Here is a 20234-nt window from a genome sequence, read left to right on the forward strand (position 1 = left end):
TTTGTTTATCTGTATCATTTGGAATTAGTGTCATTTCACTCTCACCGTTCGCCGTTTGTGACGCTGTGTGTGTTCACTCCCTCCTCCAGGTGAAGGCTGGTCTCAGGACGTTGATTCCCATTGAGCAGAAGTATATCGAGGAGGAGCCCAGAGTGTCCAAACAGGTACATCAGCAGCCAACACTTATCTTCTACCGCTCCGCCTCAGTTTTATCTGTGTCCACCGCTGCTTCACTGTCTTAAGCGAAACCAACAAGCCTGCAGAGTGGCACCTTGTAAACCACAACAACTGTGTGGGCAAGATACAACAGGATGATTGAAGGAAAAACAGCATTTCGTTTTTTTTTTTTTTTCCTTCCCTCCTCTCTCCCTTTTCTCACCCCCCCCCCCACCCCCCTCACATCCACTCTGAGTGGTGAATAGAAATGTCAAGCTGTCAGCTCTGGGGTGCATAAGTAGATTGGCCATCCTTATAGTTGGCCCTCTTTGCCACTGCTGCTTTGCACTTCATTGTCACGCCGCTCAGTGTGGCGGCACCACAAAGGGCTGAATAGTAGGGGCTGGCCCACATCAGACATGTCATATGAGTGACCGTTTGGGCTGAGCAGTCAATGCTGCGCCGTGCACAGCCGAGCACAGCCCTGCCCAGCGCAGCACGCACACACCAGCTCCCATACCACCCTTTTGTCAGCCCTCCATCTATTCCCTTCTTTCCTCACTCTTTCTGCCTTCTCCGTTGCTCTCTGTCTCGACCCTCTCCGCGCTTTTCTCCCAAGTGCAGAATCCTTTTTTCATCTCCATTTCACCTCTGACTCACAGAGATGACCCATGTCAGCGTCTCGCAATGATGATGTCACTAGCTGCTTTGGAGGGATTGCCCCGTGAGGGCTCTTTTGTGTGGTAGCAGCTCCCCTGCTGTTGCGTGCTGCTTAGTGTGCAGACACACACACACTCGAAAGAAAAGGAAAAAAAAAAAAACCACATAAGCTGCCAAACAAACCATTTAATTGTAATTATGACATTTGACTGAATAAATGACTTCACCACTTTTCTAAATGTTTTTAAGGAATAACTCAAGGCTCTCTTTGAAATAATTCATGAAAAATTAAATATTCTTATCAAGGCAGTAATGGTAATAATGACTACAGCATGTACATCAAATGCATGTGCTGAGGAACGTGGAAATGGATGATTCACAGTCTTGCTGTCCTCGGGGTCTATGTGTCCCCAGCAGGACACCATACACTCATTCTCGGTTTGGCAACGAAAAGCTTCACATAATTATACATAGAGAACGAGGAATCCTCCTCTCATCTGGCATCAAAGCAGCCAAGCCACCCCGAACCGCATGCAAATCCACCCGGAAACACGCATACATTCAGACAATAGACTTTACTGTAGTGCTGCGAACACATGCTGTATAGCCATGACATACGCACATTCAAACACACACAATTTCCTAAGAGTAAAATAATGGCCTAGAATTTTTTGAACAGCGATCTGCAGAGACAGTGCGTCCTTTGAGAGCTCTTTCTCCTGGTGGTGACCTGATTGGGTGGTTGGCGTTCTGCGCTGCTGTTATGCTATTCCCTGAATGGTTGGCAGCCCGGGGGGGGGGGGACAGCAGTTAGCCAGTTCTCTCATATCTGGCCAAATGCACGGAGAACCCTCAGGGAGAAGAATCTAGGGACTGTGCTGGAAATTGTTATGATTGTACTTAACTTTATCACTGAGAGTAGACTTAAAGAAACATTGTGAGTCAGCTTGTCACATTTAAAGTGGCCATTTGTCCTATACAGAACACTGATCCACATCCATATATAGCTATCTAAAGATGGAAAACACACTAATGTCCTCACGGTGTCCTCAGCGCTGTGATGTTGTAATATTGAAGCCAAAGTGAGGTTAAAGCCGTAAATCTCAAGTTGTAAAACTTAATGCTCCAGTTAACTTTCCAAAGTGACAGCAGAATGAGACACTGTGCGGTTTCATGTTAACTAAGGAGACAATTATATGATGCGGCACGTTTGCTTTGGAAAATCGTGCTGAATTCTTAACTAAACATGAAGGAAATTGACCTCTTTAACAGCACGTCCTCACAAGTGTCTCCATCAGAGTTGGGCTGTAATCCATCATGCAATCATGTGTTCACAAAGTGGTGAACGACTGAGCCTTTCCAGGATGCCCCTTTCATACCCAATCATGACCTGTTACCAATCAACCTGTTTACCTGTGGAATGTTCCAAACAGGCGTTTTTGGAGCGTCCCACATCTTTCCCAGTCTTTAGTTGCTCCTGTCCCAACCTGTTTGAAACATGTTGCTGCATCAGATTCACAATAAGCAGATATTTACAAAAACCATTCTGCTTTATTTATGTTTTGCACAGCATCCCACTTTCTTTAGAGCCGGGATTGTTTACCATGTGCGTAACACCGTGCTGTGTTCTTAGCTACAGCACGTTTCTGACCTTAAGCGTTCGCTTGTTTTAAACTTTAACTTGTTTTTTGTCTTTGTCTTCGTTTCAGCTGCTGCTGCGCAACTTCAACAGAGTTAGGCGCTGCATCATGTTCCTGATCAACACAGGCTGCTACATCAACAGCTGCTTCGAATGGGACTCTCCTCAGAGGAGCATCTGTGCTTTTGTGGTATGTACAGGTACACTTACATATGCAGTACCATAAATTGTGGCCTATCATGTACACACTTGCACATTTACCAGCATGATCTACTGAAACTACATCTTTTTAGGGTGATCTGTTCACCTTGTTTTTTGTTGTATAAAAAATGAATCACATTTTTTGAACGAAGTTGAATGAACCCACTCACACTGATGAATCAATACTATTCCAAACATATTGATTATCAATAGTCATACATTTTCCTGATTACACTTTGTATGCCAGTCAAAATCTGCACACATGCAGCAGAAGAGCAACGCGTTCACAGAGGCTGTAGGACCATATCTGCTAACAAAGTATGGATCCTTCACTGGTAATTGCACACTCTAACATGAGAGATTGTTGATGTCTCAAGCACAGTTAAGTACGTTACCACAGTGTAAACCCCACTACACACTGTTTCTCACACACTCCAATATCTTGATACAGCAGTCTCGATAAATCCTTTTTCTGGCTTTGTATTAAATGAACAAGCACACATGGTATATATACTGCACATATCAGGACAGTTTGACACTCGGTGGCTGGGAATGAGTGGAGAGTTGGTGTTGCAGCTTGAAACACTATTTTAAGCAATGCCTTCAGACATCCAGATACTTAGAAAATGCAGCTACAATGTATTGAAGTGTGACAAGCTGTTCCTGCAGACAGTGGAAATGGCAGCTTCTTTCTCTCCTCTTCATCCTCTCTCTCTCCCTCCCTCCTGTCATCTGTGTCTGGTATTAAAGGGTGAAGTGTAATTGGACAGCAGAGCTATCAGTAAAAGACATTCTGCAGGGCGGTGAGTGGCTGCATGGAGGTTCCTACCCTGAAGATGACAGAGCAGGCATTTAATCCTGTCTGGTTTAGTGTCCTGACTTAAGTAGGTACAGGACAGGTGGACCCGCCCCGCCCCAGCCCTTTACCATGGGGCACTAAGTGTCTCCGCAGCAGACATTAGACATTAGCTGCATTTGGCCGTCTGACACCAGTTTCATCTCTGCAGAGGCTGCACGTGTGTGTGTTTTTACAGCGGGTCACGGTGTCATCACAAGACATGGGTCAGAAGAGACATCGTATTGATCAGTTAACATTTTCCCTCTGTGTGTGTGTGAGCGCGCTCATGTGCGAGCCTGCCGCGTGTGTTTGCATTTCCTCTCATGTAAGGCTGAACCGGGCCCGCAAGCCCTCGTGTCTTATCTTTTAGAAATAAATGAAAATGTCAGACAAAAAAAAGATGTCAAGGAATTCACAGAAAACAAGGTCACTTCAGAATTGCCAATCTACATGGTGAATAGAGATTGGAGGATGCAGCCTTGGATGGCGCCACCTCCACGTCAGCACACACATGCATGCACGCTTACTTTGTATAGCTCTTCACCCTCTTTGAAAACACAGCATATAGTACATCCGTTTCTGAGTAACAGTGCCGACTATTCATATTCTCATTGTACTCACTTAAATTTAAAGTATTCAGATGACGATAAAGGATGTATCTAGGCCAAGGACGTAGCGTTTTATAGTTTATAGAAAGTCTGAAATTTAGGTGTCATTGTGCTTTTCCTCTCCGCCCCTCCTCTCTCGCTCTTTTGGGAGTCTGTTATCGTAGGAGTATGCACTTAGCTAAAAGCATCAGAGTATTTAGGGCCTCTGCTCTACACAGGTACTCCCTCCCTCCTTTCCCTTCCATTTCTTCATCCCTCTCTCATTTCTCCCTCACTTTGAGAGGCCTCTTAATCACTTCGCTCATCTCTTTAAGTGGGTTTTTATGGGGGGCCATCTGGCCAAGGTGGTGTGTTCATGAAGGTGTGCGGCTGTGTGTGATTATGGGCATGTGTGTCTGTTCACATGTGCACGTGTGTTTCTGTCTGGCTGTCTTTCTAGACAGATGTTACACTTAACTTTCCAACACGGCTGCAGCTACAGAGGTGGAGTTGTGGGCAATTCAACCTCTAAACTTACAAATGTGTGCGCTTCTTAACTGCTAAGTAAGCCCGAGGGGGGGGATTTAAGTGTGTTCATGTATTTGTGGGATTTTGTGACTGCAATAGTACATCAAAATGCAGTTGTCATACTGTGTCACTTCACAACATTTCCTCCATAAAACCGCTCAAAATATTCTTCATGGTCCCTTACACTCCTTCTGCCCAGTTCTGCAGTGCCAGCCGCATGTACACGTCGCCCATTAGTGCCAGCTGTGATTAGTGTGTATGTTGTGTGTGTTTTGTGTGTATGTGAGAGAAAGGGAGATATCACATAGTCTCACATGCAGCCTTTCTCTCTCTCTCTCTCTCTCTCTCCCTCTCTCTCTCTCACACCCACACTGCTGTCACCCACCCATCCCAACAGTGAATCAGCCACCGTGGCAGCTTTGCCTGAGGCGTTGGCACAATGGACGGGACTGGAGTTACCTCCTGTCCTGCATGATGGGTGGTGTCTGTGTGTGTGTGTGTGTGTGTGTGTGTGTGTGTGTGTGTGCATGTGTGTGCATGTGTGTGTGTGTGTGTGTGTGTGTGTGTGGGTGGGTCTCAGTGTCTCTGTCTCGCTGTCTTGGGGTTAAGCGCCTGCTTCCTCTCTCCACACCTGCAAGCTGAGTGTCTCTCCCTTCTATCAATCCATCCATCCCTGTTCCTCTTTATCTCTCCCTCCCCTCCTCTTCCTTTGCTTTCCCTCCCGGAGAGTTCAGGCCATTGTGGGGCTGAGCGGTGTTGGGTTCTGTTCTCCTGCTGCTGCCAGCTCTCCCCACGGCCCCTGCAAGACAAGGCTGTTATTGCCCCAGGGACCGCAGGCCTCAGCAGCTCTTCCTCCAAACAAATTTGCTGTAACTTTATCTGCAATTGGGCCCTGAATTGGGAGCAAATAGAGGCAGCTTTGTGAAGCTCGGGGAAGGGCGAGGGCAGCGAGCTGGGGGTTGTTGGGGAGGCAGGGGAAATGATACCGGGCTCTTTTATGTCAGGCAAAGTAGGACTCTTATCAGGAAGAGAGCCCAGACAAGGGAGCTACTTCTAGAGGAAACTGGAGCACCTATCACCTGCTTTGCATTTAGATAAAAATTCACCCTGCTGAAATAAAAAAAGGGAAAAAAAGCAAAGACAGGTACAGAAGCAACTATTGGTGTGTGTGTGTGTGTGTGTGTGTGTGTGTGTGTGTGTGTGTGTGTGTGTGTGTGTGTTTTTGCACATGCCTGGCTGGCAGTTTGATACACACACACTCACACAGTGCAGAGACACCACAGCAGTCAGTGGTACACACCACTCCAGGTCTCTTTAAATTGCTCCTTTGACTCCTCTTCAGAGAACCTGTCTAACTTTTAAAAGTTTTAAAGTCGGGAGTTCGTCTTTGCCCACAGCAAGGGACAGCTTTGAAAGATATACTTTCACATTTTACTGCTCTCCTGATTTGCAAAATGAATGATAGTTGAAATATAGTGGCATGACTAACAGAGAATACCAAGTCAGAGTTTAATCACCAGAGATTGAGACTTAACAGAAAATGTGTGAAGCCTTTTGTTGAGAAGTGGGGATACAGCATCTTACTTCTAATAGGTACCAGTGTGCAGTTGCAGCACTGTGGCCGTAAAATGGTGGATGCTTTATTTTAATTTTCCATGTTATTTCAAAATGACTGGCGTTGACACATCGGGTTTAGTCATTCAGGCTGTTTTTTTTTACTGGATGAACGTTATTAATTGTGCTGTAGATCTCTATTCCGCAGGAGTACAGCAGGGGGCAGTCTAGCACCACTGAATGCTGGTTAGGTCCGGTCACAAACAGGACACAGTCTCCCTCCCTCCCGCGTTCCCTCGAACTTAACAGGACTTTCTAGTTGCTATCTGGCAACACTTAGTGCCAGCATGGAAATTGATGTAAGAGAGATAAAGGGGAACTCTGAAATCCAAACTTCAGTTTCACTCCACTGAGACAGAGCAGGGGGAAAGTTAGCCTGGTGTGTGGTTAATGTAAGCCAAAGTACTGAATATTACCCTCCCACAGTGCCGCGGCTCAGAGCCGTAAGGACACGGATTGTGTTTTGAAACAAATAATGCAAGATACAACTCTGAACGTGCCACACCGAGCGCTTGAATAAATCATTTTGACTTGTCTGTTTTGTTAACATTTTTAACATATCTGCTTGTGTTGTGGGGATTTCTTGATATTAAGAGAAAGCATCAAAGATTATAACTGTAATTAAATCCAACTGCAAAGACTTGTCAAAATAATTTAGTTTACTGATTTTGTGTATTGATATTTTAGCCAAAATATAACAAATTACTCTGCCATGGTTTTACTTTGTTCATGCTTGCGATTGTCTATTTTAATTATAGATCTCATTTGAATTTCAGCTTCTGCTTAGATGTGAAGTTTGCCCAGTTCAAATGTAGTCTTTAACCATATTTGAAATGTTTTAGCTGATTTGACGGTGGAAAATATCATTTAACGTTGCTTTCTGACAAGTGAATAGTTGTTTTTTTCAGTTTATGTCACCAAAGACTTGTTGAAGCACAAATGATTTTAAAAGAAATGATGATTAAGTTGGCTAACAAAATAGATTTATTGGAAAAAGTAATTAGTTTTGGTGGCAAAATCAAAATTCCACCATAGGAGAAATAAAGTAAACTAACTCTAAAATGGGTACTGATCACTTTTCTTTAGTGGTTCAGATAATAACAGCAGTATGTTGAGGAAAAAGAGGAGAACACATCTCTCATTTTTGCTTTTATAGCAGATAGAAGTTACACATTTATTTACATATTCTTAAGAGTAAATTACAGTTTGCATATTTTGAATAATATAGAATTAAATATACAGAGAGACAAACACGCTGGCTGTGTTTATAGGAATATTTTTACGTTACCACACAGGTAAGAATTCGGCAGCATTAAGCAGAAAAGCCAGAGTGGAGCGTGGTGAGCTTCCCTCTGTGTGTGTGTTCAGATATTCACTATGAACCGTCGCCGACCACGACATAATCTGTCTCTGACCACACAGAGTCATCTACAAATTATTCCCATAGACTACATCTGGAGATTCATTTGGCTTTTTCCTCCTCTTTTTTCCCCTTTCGATCCAGCATGTTTTCATCGTTGGGTTTTTTTTTTTTTTCCCCTCCGCCTGTCTCTGGTCACTGACATCCACAGCAGGCTCCTTCCCACTCCCTCTTCCCCAGGCGAAGAGCCTGCTATCTGGTGTAGCAAGCAATGGGGGGTGGCTGTGATCGCCCAGTCCTGGTGGAAAGGTCCAGGCACTGCAGGGCCCCTATTACCGAGCCGGGGGCCATGGAGACGGGGCAGGGCTGGCCACTGCTGAGCCCGGGTGTCTGGTTCCTCTAGCTGCCAGTCAAAACTTCGCCCTCAGCTACTATAACCAAATGGAGGAGGAATGAAGGGGGACAACAGGTTATACAACCTCAGGCAAATGGAGAAGAAAGCAAGATTCAAAAAAACCAAAACATAAAAGGCGGTTTTAAGGTTTCATATAAACATCAGGACAGCGAGGAGCAATTAATTTGTCTGTTGTGTGATAATGGTACCATAAGCGATTGGAGAACCAGGCGCTAAGTATCTTTACAGTACAACGTATGCCTGCTGTACAGTATATTTATAGCGAGTGTTTGAAAGGAGCGCTGTGTGTGTCTGATGAAGATGTTTGTAAGTGAGCAGTTATTTATAGCCCGGACCAGAATAGGTTTAAAACAAGTGAGCTCCTTTGTTTGTTTGACTGAAGATGTTTCTGCACCTCTATTGCACATTGTTTAGTCTGAGATCGCTCCAGTGTTTATCTATGTAACACATCATACAGATTGGAAAATGATAATAATTTGTAGGGAGATGGATAATTTTAGGATGGTTACATTTTGTAGAGAAAACGTGTGTGTGTGTGTGTGTGTGTGTGTGTGTGTGTGTGTGTATGAACATGTTGTGTTTGTCTGCATGTGGGTGTCTGTTGCTGAGTTTACACAGTCCTAACAGATTTTTATGATGTATGAAGGGAAATGGTTGTGTTGCTTATTAGTATACAAATATGAATTATTGAATAGTTTCTTTCCACTTCTCCTACACAGCTGTATCAGAGAAAGACTCTTTGTATGTGAGAAAGTGAAGTTGAGCCTGAGAGAGACAGAGGAAGACTCCGATCCTTTTGGGAGATTTGGTTGTTGCACCAAGGCCATTCAGGTTTATTTGAAAAAGAAAATTTGCTGTGAGCATTATGCAAATGCACTGGACATTTCTAATGTTTAATTTATATCTCTTTCTGCTTCGTATACTCAGTGTCTGTCAGTTAATTTTACATGAAGTCATCGCCACACTCCAAACTTCGGATGTGAGCCTTTCAAACTTTTGTTACCGAGAAGTGGAAAAGTTGAGGAAATGTAATTGTTAAATTGTGTTGTTATTGCGAAGAGTTGTTTGCATTGATAATTCAGATGCATGTGTTTCTATGTGCGCGTGAAAGAAAGATAAAATACCGACGGCACAGTGTACGAGTGTGTGTGTGTGGTGTGTGGTGTGTGTGTGTGTGTGCGGTTTAGTGTCCGACTGGCTCCGCTACAGTAACAGCAGACCTGCGTACACACTCTGGAGGGGCTGTTGAACCTCATATTCACATTAACCTTAGACTGTCAACACAATGAAGAGCTTTATTTTCAGTCTGCTCGCTCTCTCTAACTCCTTCTCCACACACACACACACACACACACACACACACACACACACACAGAAATGAAACAGTTTGATTGTTGATTATTAAGCTTTCTCTTGCTTGTTGATGTTGTTCAGCCACACAGGATGGATCATAATTGGTACACAGACCAATAAATCTGCTTTATACAGTAATAGTCTCAATTTCAGCACTCTTAAAGTTTCCCATCAACACTGATTGTTAAACATGGATGCATTTCCTTACAGGGAGTAATTAATTTCAAATCGTCTTTGCTCATATTTGAAATAATGGCTTTCTTCTACTTCAATTTGATAAATATGTTTTGCTCGAAAAGATTAAGTATTAGGCATGGTTTGCATTTCCAGCGTTTGTTATAATTGCTGCTGAGGTCTTATCGATCATGAAAAATCTGTTTACTTAAACACGATATTGTAAAAAATTGTTATTTCCTTCGATTTGTTTCTGAGAGGTTTTATTCCCACGAGATGTCCCATTTCTTCCGGCTAAACTTTTTCAAACAACACACTTGACACAATGGCACCACAAAGTAACCAGCTTCCATCATTAGCAATTTTGCTTTCCCACGTATATCTTCTCTCATCCGCCGCAGTAATCTGTTGTCAGAGGCTAAAGAGCCCTGCCAGAACCAGAATGCACGGTTTTAGGAAAGGTTAATTTTCAGATGGTACTTTTCTTGTTTGGTGATGAGAGGGGAGGTATAGGGGTTATGGTTTTGGCAGATGGGTGCAGAGAAGGTTAGAGATGGGGCATGGGGGTCTTTTGGGGTAGGAGAGAGGGTATTGGGGCTTGGAGTGACAGGGTTAGGGACTCGGGCTGTTGGGTGTGTGAGGTCAGATGCTGGGGTTTGGGGTTGAGTATGGAAGGGTCAGCTTTGACGTGCTGCGACTGAAAACGGTACATGACCTCAGCCTCTGGGATGATTGGCAAGGAGGGAAGCAGCCCTGACGGCTCCTACTCATCCTCCTCACCGTGCTCCTCCTCAGCCAAAGGCCCAGAAAGCCTTAAGGGTCAGGCTGTTGAACTAAGGCTCACCGGCGGCAGGCCTGTACCTTTGTTGTAATCCGGTCTTATTTTTCCGCTTTGTTCTGTGGTGGTTATGATTCTGCATATGAATGTGTTTGAACGCATGTCGTTTCCAATCGCACATATGGTCGGCGTACGTTCTCAGGAGTCTGCCTCATGAGGGTCAGCGTGGGGTCTTGAATGTATACATTCTTGGCACACACTGTTCTCACTTTTCTTTAGCTGACGGTTTTGTCTTTTTCTCTCTCCCTGCAGCTTTTTGTCATTGTCGTTTGGAACTTTGAACTCTATATGATTCCTCTGGCTCTGCTGCTGCCTTTGGCCTGGAACTACATCCTCATCGCATCGGGGAAGGATACCAGGCAAGATGTGGTGAGTAACCTCATCGCTTCTTTGCGCACGCGATGCGGGGTTAAAACTCGTCACGCTCTCTTTTCATTTACAACGTTAAGCACGTTCATTTCATTTGTGCTGTGAAAAATGTGACGAGCGATACGTCGGATATACAGATGAGCGAGAAAACAACATCTTTAAAGAAACAACAGGATGAGTGTTACACAAACTCATTTAGAATAAACCTTTTGATTAAACAGGAGTCATAAACTTTGAGCAAAATTGGATTTTAATTTAAAAAAATCTCTCTGCTGAATTTTTTAGAATAAAAAAAAATAAAAAATCCATCTTCCCCTTGAGGAGCTGCATTTTCAGCGCAATCTCACATTTCTCACTTTGCCTCCTTTGAGGCAAAGAAAAGGGAGAAATAATAGGCTGTCACCTTGAGCTACGTTACGCCACTTACCTGGTAGTATATTTATTTAATTCATTTATTTTTATCTCTTATACCAATTAAATGATGTCAAAGCAATGTCATGGAGAAACAGACATGTTTTAATCATGGCCAGGCACATTTGGAGAGTAGAGAGTGAAAACGAGAGAGCGAGCCGGACTATGGAGTGAGCGTGAACAATGAAGTGATTAATTTTAATAAGTGCCTTTTTTCCAAGACTCAGTTGGAAATAACCAGTTAACAGACGTCAGATTTTCTTGCAGTCTCTCACCTTCTATATGTGTATATTTATCTCTTCATAAGGATTCTTTGGGTTAGATTACATTTGGAAGAAATGTTAAATTCACTCATTAGTCATTAAATCTCATTGCTGTGTATCACTGAAATATTACACATGGAAATGAAATTAGATGTGAACTGTGCGGACCTTACAGCAGATTTATTTGGAAAGTCATCAGAGTTTGGCTTTATTACTCGTAAGTCTCATATTTGTCAATCTAAGAAGTTGACCATAAAATCTGCCAAAGTCTATGAGTAAGATGGTAAACCACACATACATTACAATACATACTGAAATTTAGGGTATTTGAAGTGGTTGTAGTCAGTTAAGTCAGAATTAAAGGTTTGCAATTACAAGTAGACAAAATAAAACACTTAATTTGTGAATGACAGACTTAACTTGCAGGATATTTTTCTTCGCCTGTAGATGGCGACATTGCTTGACAAAAAAAAAATCCCCCATGCCTCGAAGACAAAACCCGGCATGATGATTTGTCCCCCCACCTGCTGCTTGTATTTATCCAGACCTAATGATATTCTTTTCCCATGCACTACCTAATTAAAATGAGGCAACAAAGGTTACATATTCTCGTAATGTGCCACTCACTTCACATACGAGTAAGCACATATAACTCCTACTTCATGCAGAATTGCTTTTCTCTCCTCCTTGAAAGGGACTATTGTGTCTCAAGTACCTCAGGAATTGGTTGGAACATCAAGACATGTTGATACTGTTGATACTCGTATGGCAAGTGCCTTTTAGTACGACAGTGCTGTTCTGCTCAGTTCTACTAAGTTGTCCCTCAGCTCGGAGACAAGAGGAGACACTGTATGGACACTCATTACTGTACATGCTCAGGATCTTGTAATTTCATCTGACACAGTCTTCGTGGCATTGCAACACTGCAGCTTTGATTAAGTAAAAGTTTACTTTTTCACTTCGCTTTACTTCCTTGTCGCTCGTCTTGCAGCTAGTCCTTTGGATTTTTTGCCCAGTTCTTCAGACTGTGCTTTGAGGGTGTTTGAAAGGACTTATCTGCTTGGGACACTGGGCTGAACAGATCGCCGGGATGAGCAGGAATGCTTTTTAGCCATGAGGGCACTGTTGCAAAGTTTCATATCTGACCTTCTCTTAGTTAAATGTCTCCGCTCTTTAATCACCAGTGGCTTTAAGTGAGTGCGTTGTGTGTTCTTACAGATAGACACTCTTGATATGTGTGGATTGGAGTGTCAGTGTTGGTATTGGCTACTGGAGCGCAGGCAGAGAATTTCAGGGCTGAGATAGTCAGAGGAAAATATGCAGTGCAAGAGAATATGACAGCAGTAGCTTATATGTAGCATAAGTGAAGGTGCAGGTGTGTGCAAGATACATGAATACTGAATACTGTGTGTGTTATGATGGTGTCGTTCTGCCCTCTGATGTTGTCTGGTATGTTCTTTTATTCCAAGGTTATGATTCAGGCACATCCAAAGTACAGAACTACGGCTCGTGCACACACATACATTTGCATGTAAGAGTCACTCCGTGTGTGTGTTTGCATGGTACTACTATGTGTGTGGGAAAATACAGAGATAAGTCACGTGTGTGTCTGTGGGAGAAAGAAGGGTGTGCGTTTCAATCTTCTGTATGCATGCAGGAGTGCGTGCCGACATTCTTTGCAACAATATTTCCAATGAAAGTGGGATTAATTGTCAAAGATTAGCCCCATTAATGCTCCTTTTCTTGCTGCTGTGACAGTTGTGCTGAACAGTACAAGGCAGCACGGCTGACACAAAGAAGATTCTCTGACAATTATCGTCTCTCTTGTCTTGCCGTTGGAATCTTACTGCCTCAGGATTGGTGAATGTGATGAACTTTCTGTTCTTGCTCCATTATCAACTCTCTGCCTCTTTCAGTCGTGATATGACTTATATCTTATGTCAAGCTTTAACGCGTACAGTAAAAGTAAAGTGCAGCGGTGTAAGCATTCATTATTTTCATGCATTTGTGTTGGCAAATGCTGCACATACACACACACACACACACACACACACACACATTCAGACACCAGCATCCCCCGAGTCCTGTCCCTGTTTGTTTTCAGATCTGTGGCAGTGCAGGGGGAAGTGGGTACAGTGAGAGCATGCAGTATCTGCGTTCTTCGCTTCCTCTCCCGTTCCCCTGGATTCCTCTTCCGAGTCTTTATCAAGCTGAAGTCATGGACGACTCACTGTTTCCCTCTGCACTTGGCAGAGAGCAGAAAAGAATAGAAAAGAAAACAAGGGAAAAAGGCTTTCTAATTACTTTAAACAACGCACCAAATTAAAGCATTGTGCTGAGCCGAGCAAGGGTCAGCATCCGGAGCGCTGCGGTTTTCCAGCAGTCTGGGGTGAGGGTAATGCCAAAGGAATCTCTGCTGAACTCCTCTGAAGGGTGAGAGAGAGAGGAGAGAGGTTTGGGGGGGGGGGGAGGTAGAAAGAGAGAAAACAAAAAAGTATACACTTGAGTGCAGACTTCCTAATGAACTGAGGGGCCTTGCTTCATCTGATGGGTTCAATGTGAGGACCCTTCTCTGATTTTACACCGCAACCACAGTCCATGGCCCTGTCTGCAGCAAATAAACAAACACAGTGCTCTCTACACGCTGTAATTCACCACTCAGGGTCACTGAGTGTTGTGTGGTTACGCGCTGCTTTGCAAACAGATCCCGGATCAGCGCTCCTTACCCTCGCCCCAACCTTGACCAGTACCTGCTAAGCAGTCGGAGCGTCCTCAGAACAGCGATTAAAGGAGGCGATGCACCAGCAAGGTCGCCGACCTCCTCTCTTATCATGTAGCACTCTGACCTGTGAACCCTGACTCTTCAACATTGTTAGCTGACCTGCGTGTCATGCTGTAACATGCTCACTGAAGCAAACAAACAAAGAAGAGGACCTTTTATGCTTTTGAATATATGCTGGGAAGGATACTGCTTTTACTTTGACATTCAAAGCTGATAGTGGACCATCAAGGAACGCCTGTCCGGTCTTTCTGCATCTGTGTGGAGTCTCCTGTTTTGGAGGAGAACTTTAATGACATGACCCAGCGTCTCCAGCTTGCTGTTAAACCTGGAACAGTTTGGGGCTTAGGTCCATCTCAAGCCTGTTGCAAAGGAAGCTGCCAGTAGGCTGGGCTCGGTCAACCAGAGGACAGGCAGCTCTGCTGGAACGGAGGAAGGCTGCGAGGCGCATGTGCATCTTTTCATAGCAGTCTGTCGTATTCATGTGTGTGTCTGCGTGCGTGAGTATATATGATGGGCATTGAGATTAAGGAGCAGAACACTTCCCAGTAGAGACCCTTCCTTGCTGTTCTGTTGGCCCAGAAAGACCCTTACCAGATGTTATGAAGGTGTTAATTTCAGTGCAGGCTGTCGTAGAGGGCACATACTGAACATGGTGATGTCTCTTTCTAGAACAGGATGACGGGCAATTAGGCCTCGTGACACTGGAGAACCATCCTCTTTATCCCATGCTTCAGACCATTACGTAGATTCACCCACTGGATCCGCCAAACCCATTACTGAAGAGAAGACCTTAATGGCCTGAAGATACTTCACACTTACAGACGTGGTTCCAGTGGCGAGATAAAGCTGACTGCTTTCAACCCAATCTGCATCCTGAGTGAGATGGCGCTTTAAAAAAACAAATCTAGACTTCGATCCCTGTGATAGAGCTTCTCCATCCTTTAAAATTAAATCATTTTTGCTAATTTTGTATTTGTTTAAATCCGTGTAGTTCTACTGGTAGTAGTTTAATCTTGACTTTCCTAACTGGGAAGCACTCGCCGTGACAGCAGTATATTGTTCATTAGTGTAAAAACAATCTGGTTTATCTCCAAGACAGTAATAATGTCTGAGTTTATTGGAACATTGTATCATTTCTGGAACAAGATTTCATTGCCATTTTTATCCTTTCTATTTTCTCCCTGATTTTGCATCTCAAAAAAAAAAAAAAACTTGTCTGCGTCTCTAAACACACTGTGCCTTGACATCTGCCCTCATTAAGAGCCACACACAACACAGGTAGAGAAGAGTAAATATTAAGAAAGCTGGAAGGAAAAGAGGAAACGCAGCCTATTATACCTCAACTCCTCCGGAAAGTCACACCTCCACTTTTTCCCCTTAAAACCGCAACTCTGGAAAGAAAAGGGAGAACAAGAAAAATAGATGGAGTGGGAGCAGGAGACAGAAAAAGACAGAGAGGCATTCAGAGAGACGGCGCGACAGAGAGACGGAGGCAGAGGAAAACAGCGGTGGATGGCAGGCACTCCTCAGCGCGGAGTCAGACATGGCAGTTGGTGACAGGTGACAAAATCAAAAGGTCATGTCACTTTTAACTGGGAGCGCCTGTGCCCCACTGATTTCCCCCGTGCCGCCCCGGCATCACCGCGCTCATCTCTGCTCCTCTCTGCTCCTCTCGCTGCCTCTCTGTCTCTGTTAAACTGGCAGATAGGATGGCAGGCTGGCAGGCAGAAAGACAGGCGACGGGCATAGTTTGAAGCGGGACGGGAGCATCGGGAGCATCAGGAATGCCACAGCAGAATCCTCCCAGCCTCCCTTTTCATCATGTTGTCTCTCTTTCTCTTCCTTTCCCTCCATTTGTCTAACTCCCTTCATCACACTGAACCTTTGTAACTGTCTGTGCTCTTTGCTAACAACGTCAGCAGCTCGGGGTGTCTGCCTCAGTGCTTGTTGTTGTTGTTTTGTCTATACAGTACACTCGCTGTAGCTGTTTGCAGTTTTCCTGTTTAAACCTTGAGCTTAAGCCTACAGATGTGTGTTTGTGTGTAATAGATTGTACATCAAGTATGTACAACCTCAAGCCCACTTTTCTGCAACTTAGCGTGAAAAGCAATAAGACAGGACAGTATCATCTGTCTGAGAAGGACAAATGTCTTATCACTGAACTGACTGTATTTACTGACTGTCTCAGCAAAGCTAGTGGAGCCTGTAAAACGGTGATTTCCTCAGGATAGCTGCTGAATCTCTGACTAAACATGCTGATTTGTCAGCAAATAAGCGATGAGAAATGTACATTGTGGTAGCGATGCCTTCATTATTATCCCGCCACTCAATCTTTTCCAATGTTCACAGATTTGGTGTTGCTTTCATGAATATGGAGCCGCCCTTCTCACCCCCCACCCCCAGCCTCCAGCTCCGGTAGCACCCCGGCCTCACCCCCATCCAGCCCCCTGCTGGGCGAGCCCTGGCTGGGGCAGTGCAGATGGAAGGGCCCCCCTCTGAGGGCCACGGCTCTGACAGCTTGTGAAGGGCCCGCGTGGGTCAGCCAGGCTCAGCCAGCAGCCCTTATCAGACGCACAGCCCTCCCCCAGTCTGCAGAAACTGTGGTGTAGGCAATATGCACACGCACACATACACTCACACACACACACACACACACACACACACACACATTCACTTACACTCATGGACAGTGCATACCAAGTAGGGCCTTGAGATCCCCCAGCCAGCCAGTCGGCCAAACCTCAGCAGCTGGAGAGGTTAAAACCCCCTCACGTATCAAAGAGGAAGAGCAGCAGGAGGATGGAGGGAGGGAGGGAGAGAGGAATAGGAGAAAAAAGAAGGAGAAAGTATATCTTCATGTTCGCCGGGATGTCTGCCTCGGCGTCAATTCCCCCTGCGGCTGTCATTGGGAAGGTTAGGAGAGGGGATAGTGGAACTCAGCCCGGCCAGAGAGAGAGAGGAAGGGAGGGGCGAGTTTAGAGGCATTTTAAAGGAGGGGTGAAAATGATGGGGCGACTGCTTCAGGTAGTAGAGTTTTACTTTCCTACGTGGAGTGTGTGTGTGTGTGTGTGTGTGTGTGTGTGTGTGTGTGTGTGTGTGTGTGTGTGTGTGTGTGCGCGCGTGCGTGTGCGTGTGTGCGCACTTGTTTCATTGACATGGAGGTAGCATCCATCCAGTCAAAGGAGTTTTTTTGTTCTGACTCGTCAAGTTTAGTTTAATCTCACAGTATAGTAATACAACTACGGATGAGTGTGTGTAGTTAAGTAGTTAGTTGGAATTTCTTAATTGTTTCAGCTTCACGCTTGGAATATGTTTTCCTTATTTCTAAACCGGGGTTATCCTTTAGCTCTGCTCACTTCATATCACAGAGGTGAGTTCTATAAGGGCCAACCATACTTCGAATCCTCCACCATCAAAGTCAGAGTTAGCTTTGTTTGAGTTAGCGGAGTGCAGACTTTACAGCTGGACATAAATCAAGATTGGCCAATTTTAAGTTGAGGACACTCTGCTCTAGAATCTGCGCAGCTACAAATGCTGCCCTGATTTAAAGTAAGGGGCTTAAGATCAGCTTTACTATCACATTCACCATAACACTGTCCTGTAAGCAGAAGGTCACAGTAATAATCCCTTGTGACCCTGAGAGTGTGCGCTCTGTCTTCGAAAAGGCATTAGGGTTGGGCTGTTGTTGGTGTGCGAGAAGGTCCCCGTGGAGGCAAAAGGAGGATACACAAAGTTCCTCTCAGCAATCAATAAGGTATCAGAATTTTCTATCTGATAGACAATTCTTGAAAAACTTCTTTCGGCTATTCCCTTTTACCGCTCTTACAACGTCTCATCTCAGTCAATCAGCCTGTGCATCAAGGGTTCACTCGCACAGGAAAACATCAGATCCAAACACTCCCCGGACTTTTCGTCTACCTTACATTCCCCCCCGTTTTTTTTTTTGCCTGACTTTTCAAGTTCAGTCCAGCCAGACTTTAGCTAGCACCGTGCACTTCAGCTGACAGTAAATGGTAGAGAAAGATCTGACTCTGTAAGGCTGAATGGAAATCAGCGCTGACGTGAAGATGCACAACGTAGGAGAGTCACAGTCAGTCACCAAATGGAGGAAAGCAGTGGTCATGCAGAGGTTACAAAGGACACTACTGTGCACCTCCTCTGTGATTTGGTTTGATTGCTGTATTAATTTGATTGTGGCATCATTGTAGATTAAGTCATTCACACACAACAAAAACCTTTGCATGCAAAATAGTGGCATTTTAACCAATGATGGACAATTTTTTTCCGCTTGATTTTTATGGTCAGCAATTCCTCCTTCTCAGACGTTAATGAGAGGCCGGAGCGACAGAAGCTTAATTCATGCAAATCAGCTTTTTAGGTACAAGCCACTAAGGCCAAAGCAGATGTATTCATACCTTCACAGCCATTTGCACTCTCAATGTCATTGTACTCGCATCCATTCTTTGTGTGTATTTTATATTATCACCATCTTTGTATGTATTTATGGGGCACAGTGTAATCTGTAAGAGTAGCCTGCATCATCCCTGTATCATTTGAATAGGTCTGAATATGTTAATCCCCACCTCAGTAGATATTGAATTGACTGGAGCAGCTCTGCAGGCAATGTGAGCGCTACACGATCCTGTCGACAGCAAGGCTTTGATGCTGCCGTGCTGTAATGATAGTAATTCAAACAACATGATAATGGGGGGATAAGCAGACAAATGATATCATACACCAAACAGGTCTTAGAAAGAGAGAAAGAACGAGACGAATAGAGAGAGGTAGAGGGAGAGAAAGAAAGATGTTTGGAATTCATCGGCTGCACTGAGGTAATTTATATCCTCCCTTACTGAGACAGTAGCTTCAGTGCACACATTTAGCCGTGGCAATCTTCAGGGCAGATGACATGTTCCATGTCTTTTTATTTATTAATTTTACACTGTGTCTCATTGCAGGAAACATGACTTCTCTCTGTAACCAGAGGCGATAGAGGAGAGAAAGCAGAGCGGAGAGCAGAGGGAGACAAACGACTCTATCATTCTCTCTGTCTCTCTAGGTCATGCTTCTCCGGCTAGCTCATGCTCATTCTCTTTGTTTAAAGTTTGGAGCGTGTGCCAGGCGTGCCCTAGTAAAGCCTCTGTGTGGAGGAATCCATTATGTTTGTATTTTGGCACGGGTGAAAGGATTTGGGAGGAACCATGATGACTTTATAAACAGTTATAGTTCATTTGTTTAGAGATGCCAGGAGGCTTTCATTTTACGGTATCACGTCGACATCTTTCGCCTCGGCTGAGCGCAAGAATTCCCTCTCTGGTATTTGTATACTGTAGTGAATATATTCTGTGTCAATAAAGAGTGTGTGAACTGTGAACGTTCAAGCTTATTTGTCTAGACGCTGATGGAGCCTCGGCGAACTGGGAATAACCAGTTGCTACACAGTCAGACAGTTAAAACGAAGAGCGCCGTGCGTACGTGCACGACACTCTGCCCCAGTGACACTGAGCTATTGATAGAACACACACACAAACACACACACGCACTATTGACTCTACCCTCTCAACTCTGCTGTTCTGAACTCCTCTTTGTTTGTGTGGGAAGCTGCATTTACATAAGAGGCTTATGTCAGCCGCCACATAGTTTCCCCCCTTATTCCAGTGAAAAACAAAAAGGACAAAAGCTATTGTCTTGTTAAGTAATGATTTTTGGATTTCTCCAAACTAGTTTGTGCTGTTCTGGAGGTGGTTAGAGGGTTGTGGCGGTGTTGAGGCTGGGCAAAGGTTTTTTGGGGGGTTGGGGTTGCTAACGCGGTACAACAATGAGAGCAGATGAATACTGAGGTTGACAGCTGTAGGGCTTATGATATGGGTGTTTGTTTATGTAAATTGGCAGCAACAATATGACCTTGTGGCTTTGATGTGTAATTGACAGAAAGACGGTGGATAAGAGATGCAGCAGTGATCTGTGGTTTTTGCCCCAGTGGCATCAGACTACACATGTGAACTTGTGCATGCTCGCTCAAACACTGTATCACTAAACACTAATC

The 20234-nt window shown here is 44.4% G+C and overlaps 1 protein-coding gene across 4 annotated transcripts in view; it reads left to right on the top strand.

Annotated features, from left to right (window-relative positions):
* The window catches only part of mctp1a (multiple C2 domains, transmembrane 1a), a 130790-nt gene that overhangs the window by 82189 nt on the left and 28367 nt on the right, over window positions 1-20234 (top strand). For all 4 annotated transcript variants that reach the window (XM_076730173.1, XM_076730171.1, XM_076730172.1 and 1 more), the window contains 3 exons: window positions 90-164; window positions 2526-2645; window positions 10616-10732. In XM_076730173.1, coding sequence (XP_076586288.1) covers window positions 90-164; window positions 2526-2645; window positions 10616-10732 — 312 coding nt within the window. The remainder of the gene's footprint in view (window positions 1-89; window positions 165-2525; window positions 2646-10615; window positions 10733-20234) is intronic.

Source organism: Chaetodon auriga, chromosome 5, assembly GCF_051107435.1.
Source record: "Chaetodon auriga isolate fChaAug3 chromosome 5, fChaAug3.hap1, whole genome shotgun sequence".
Taxonomy (NCBI): Eukaryota; Metazoa; Chordata; class Actinopteri; order Chaetodontiformes; family Chaetodontidae; genus Chaetodon; species Chaetodon auriga.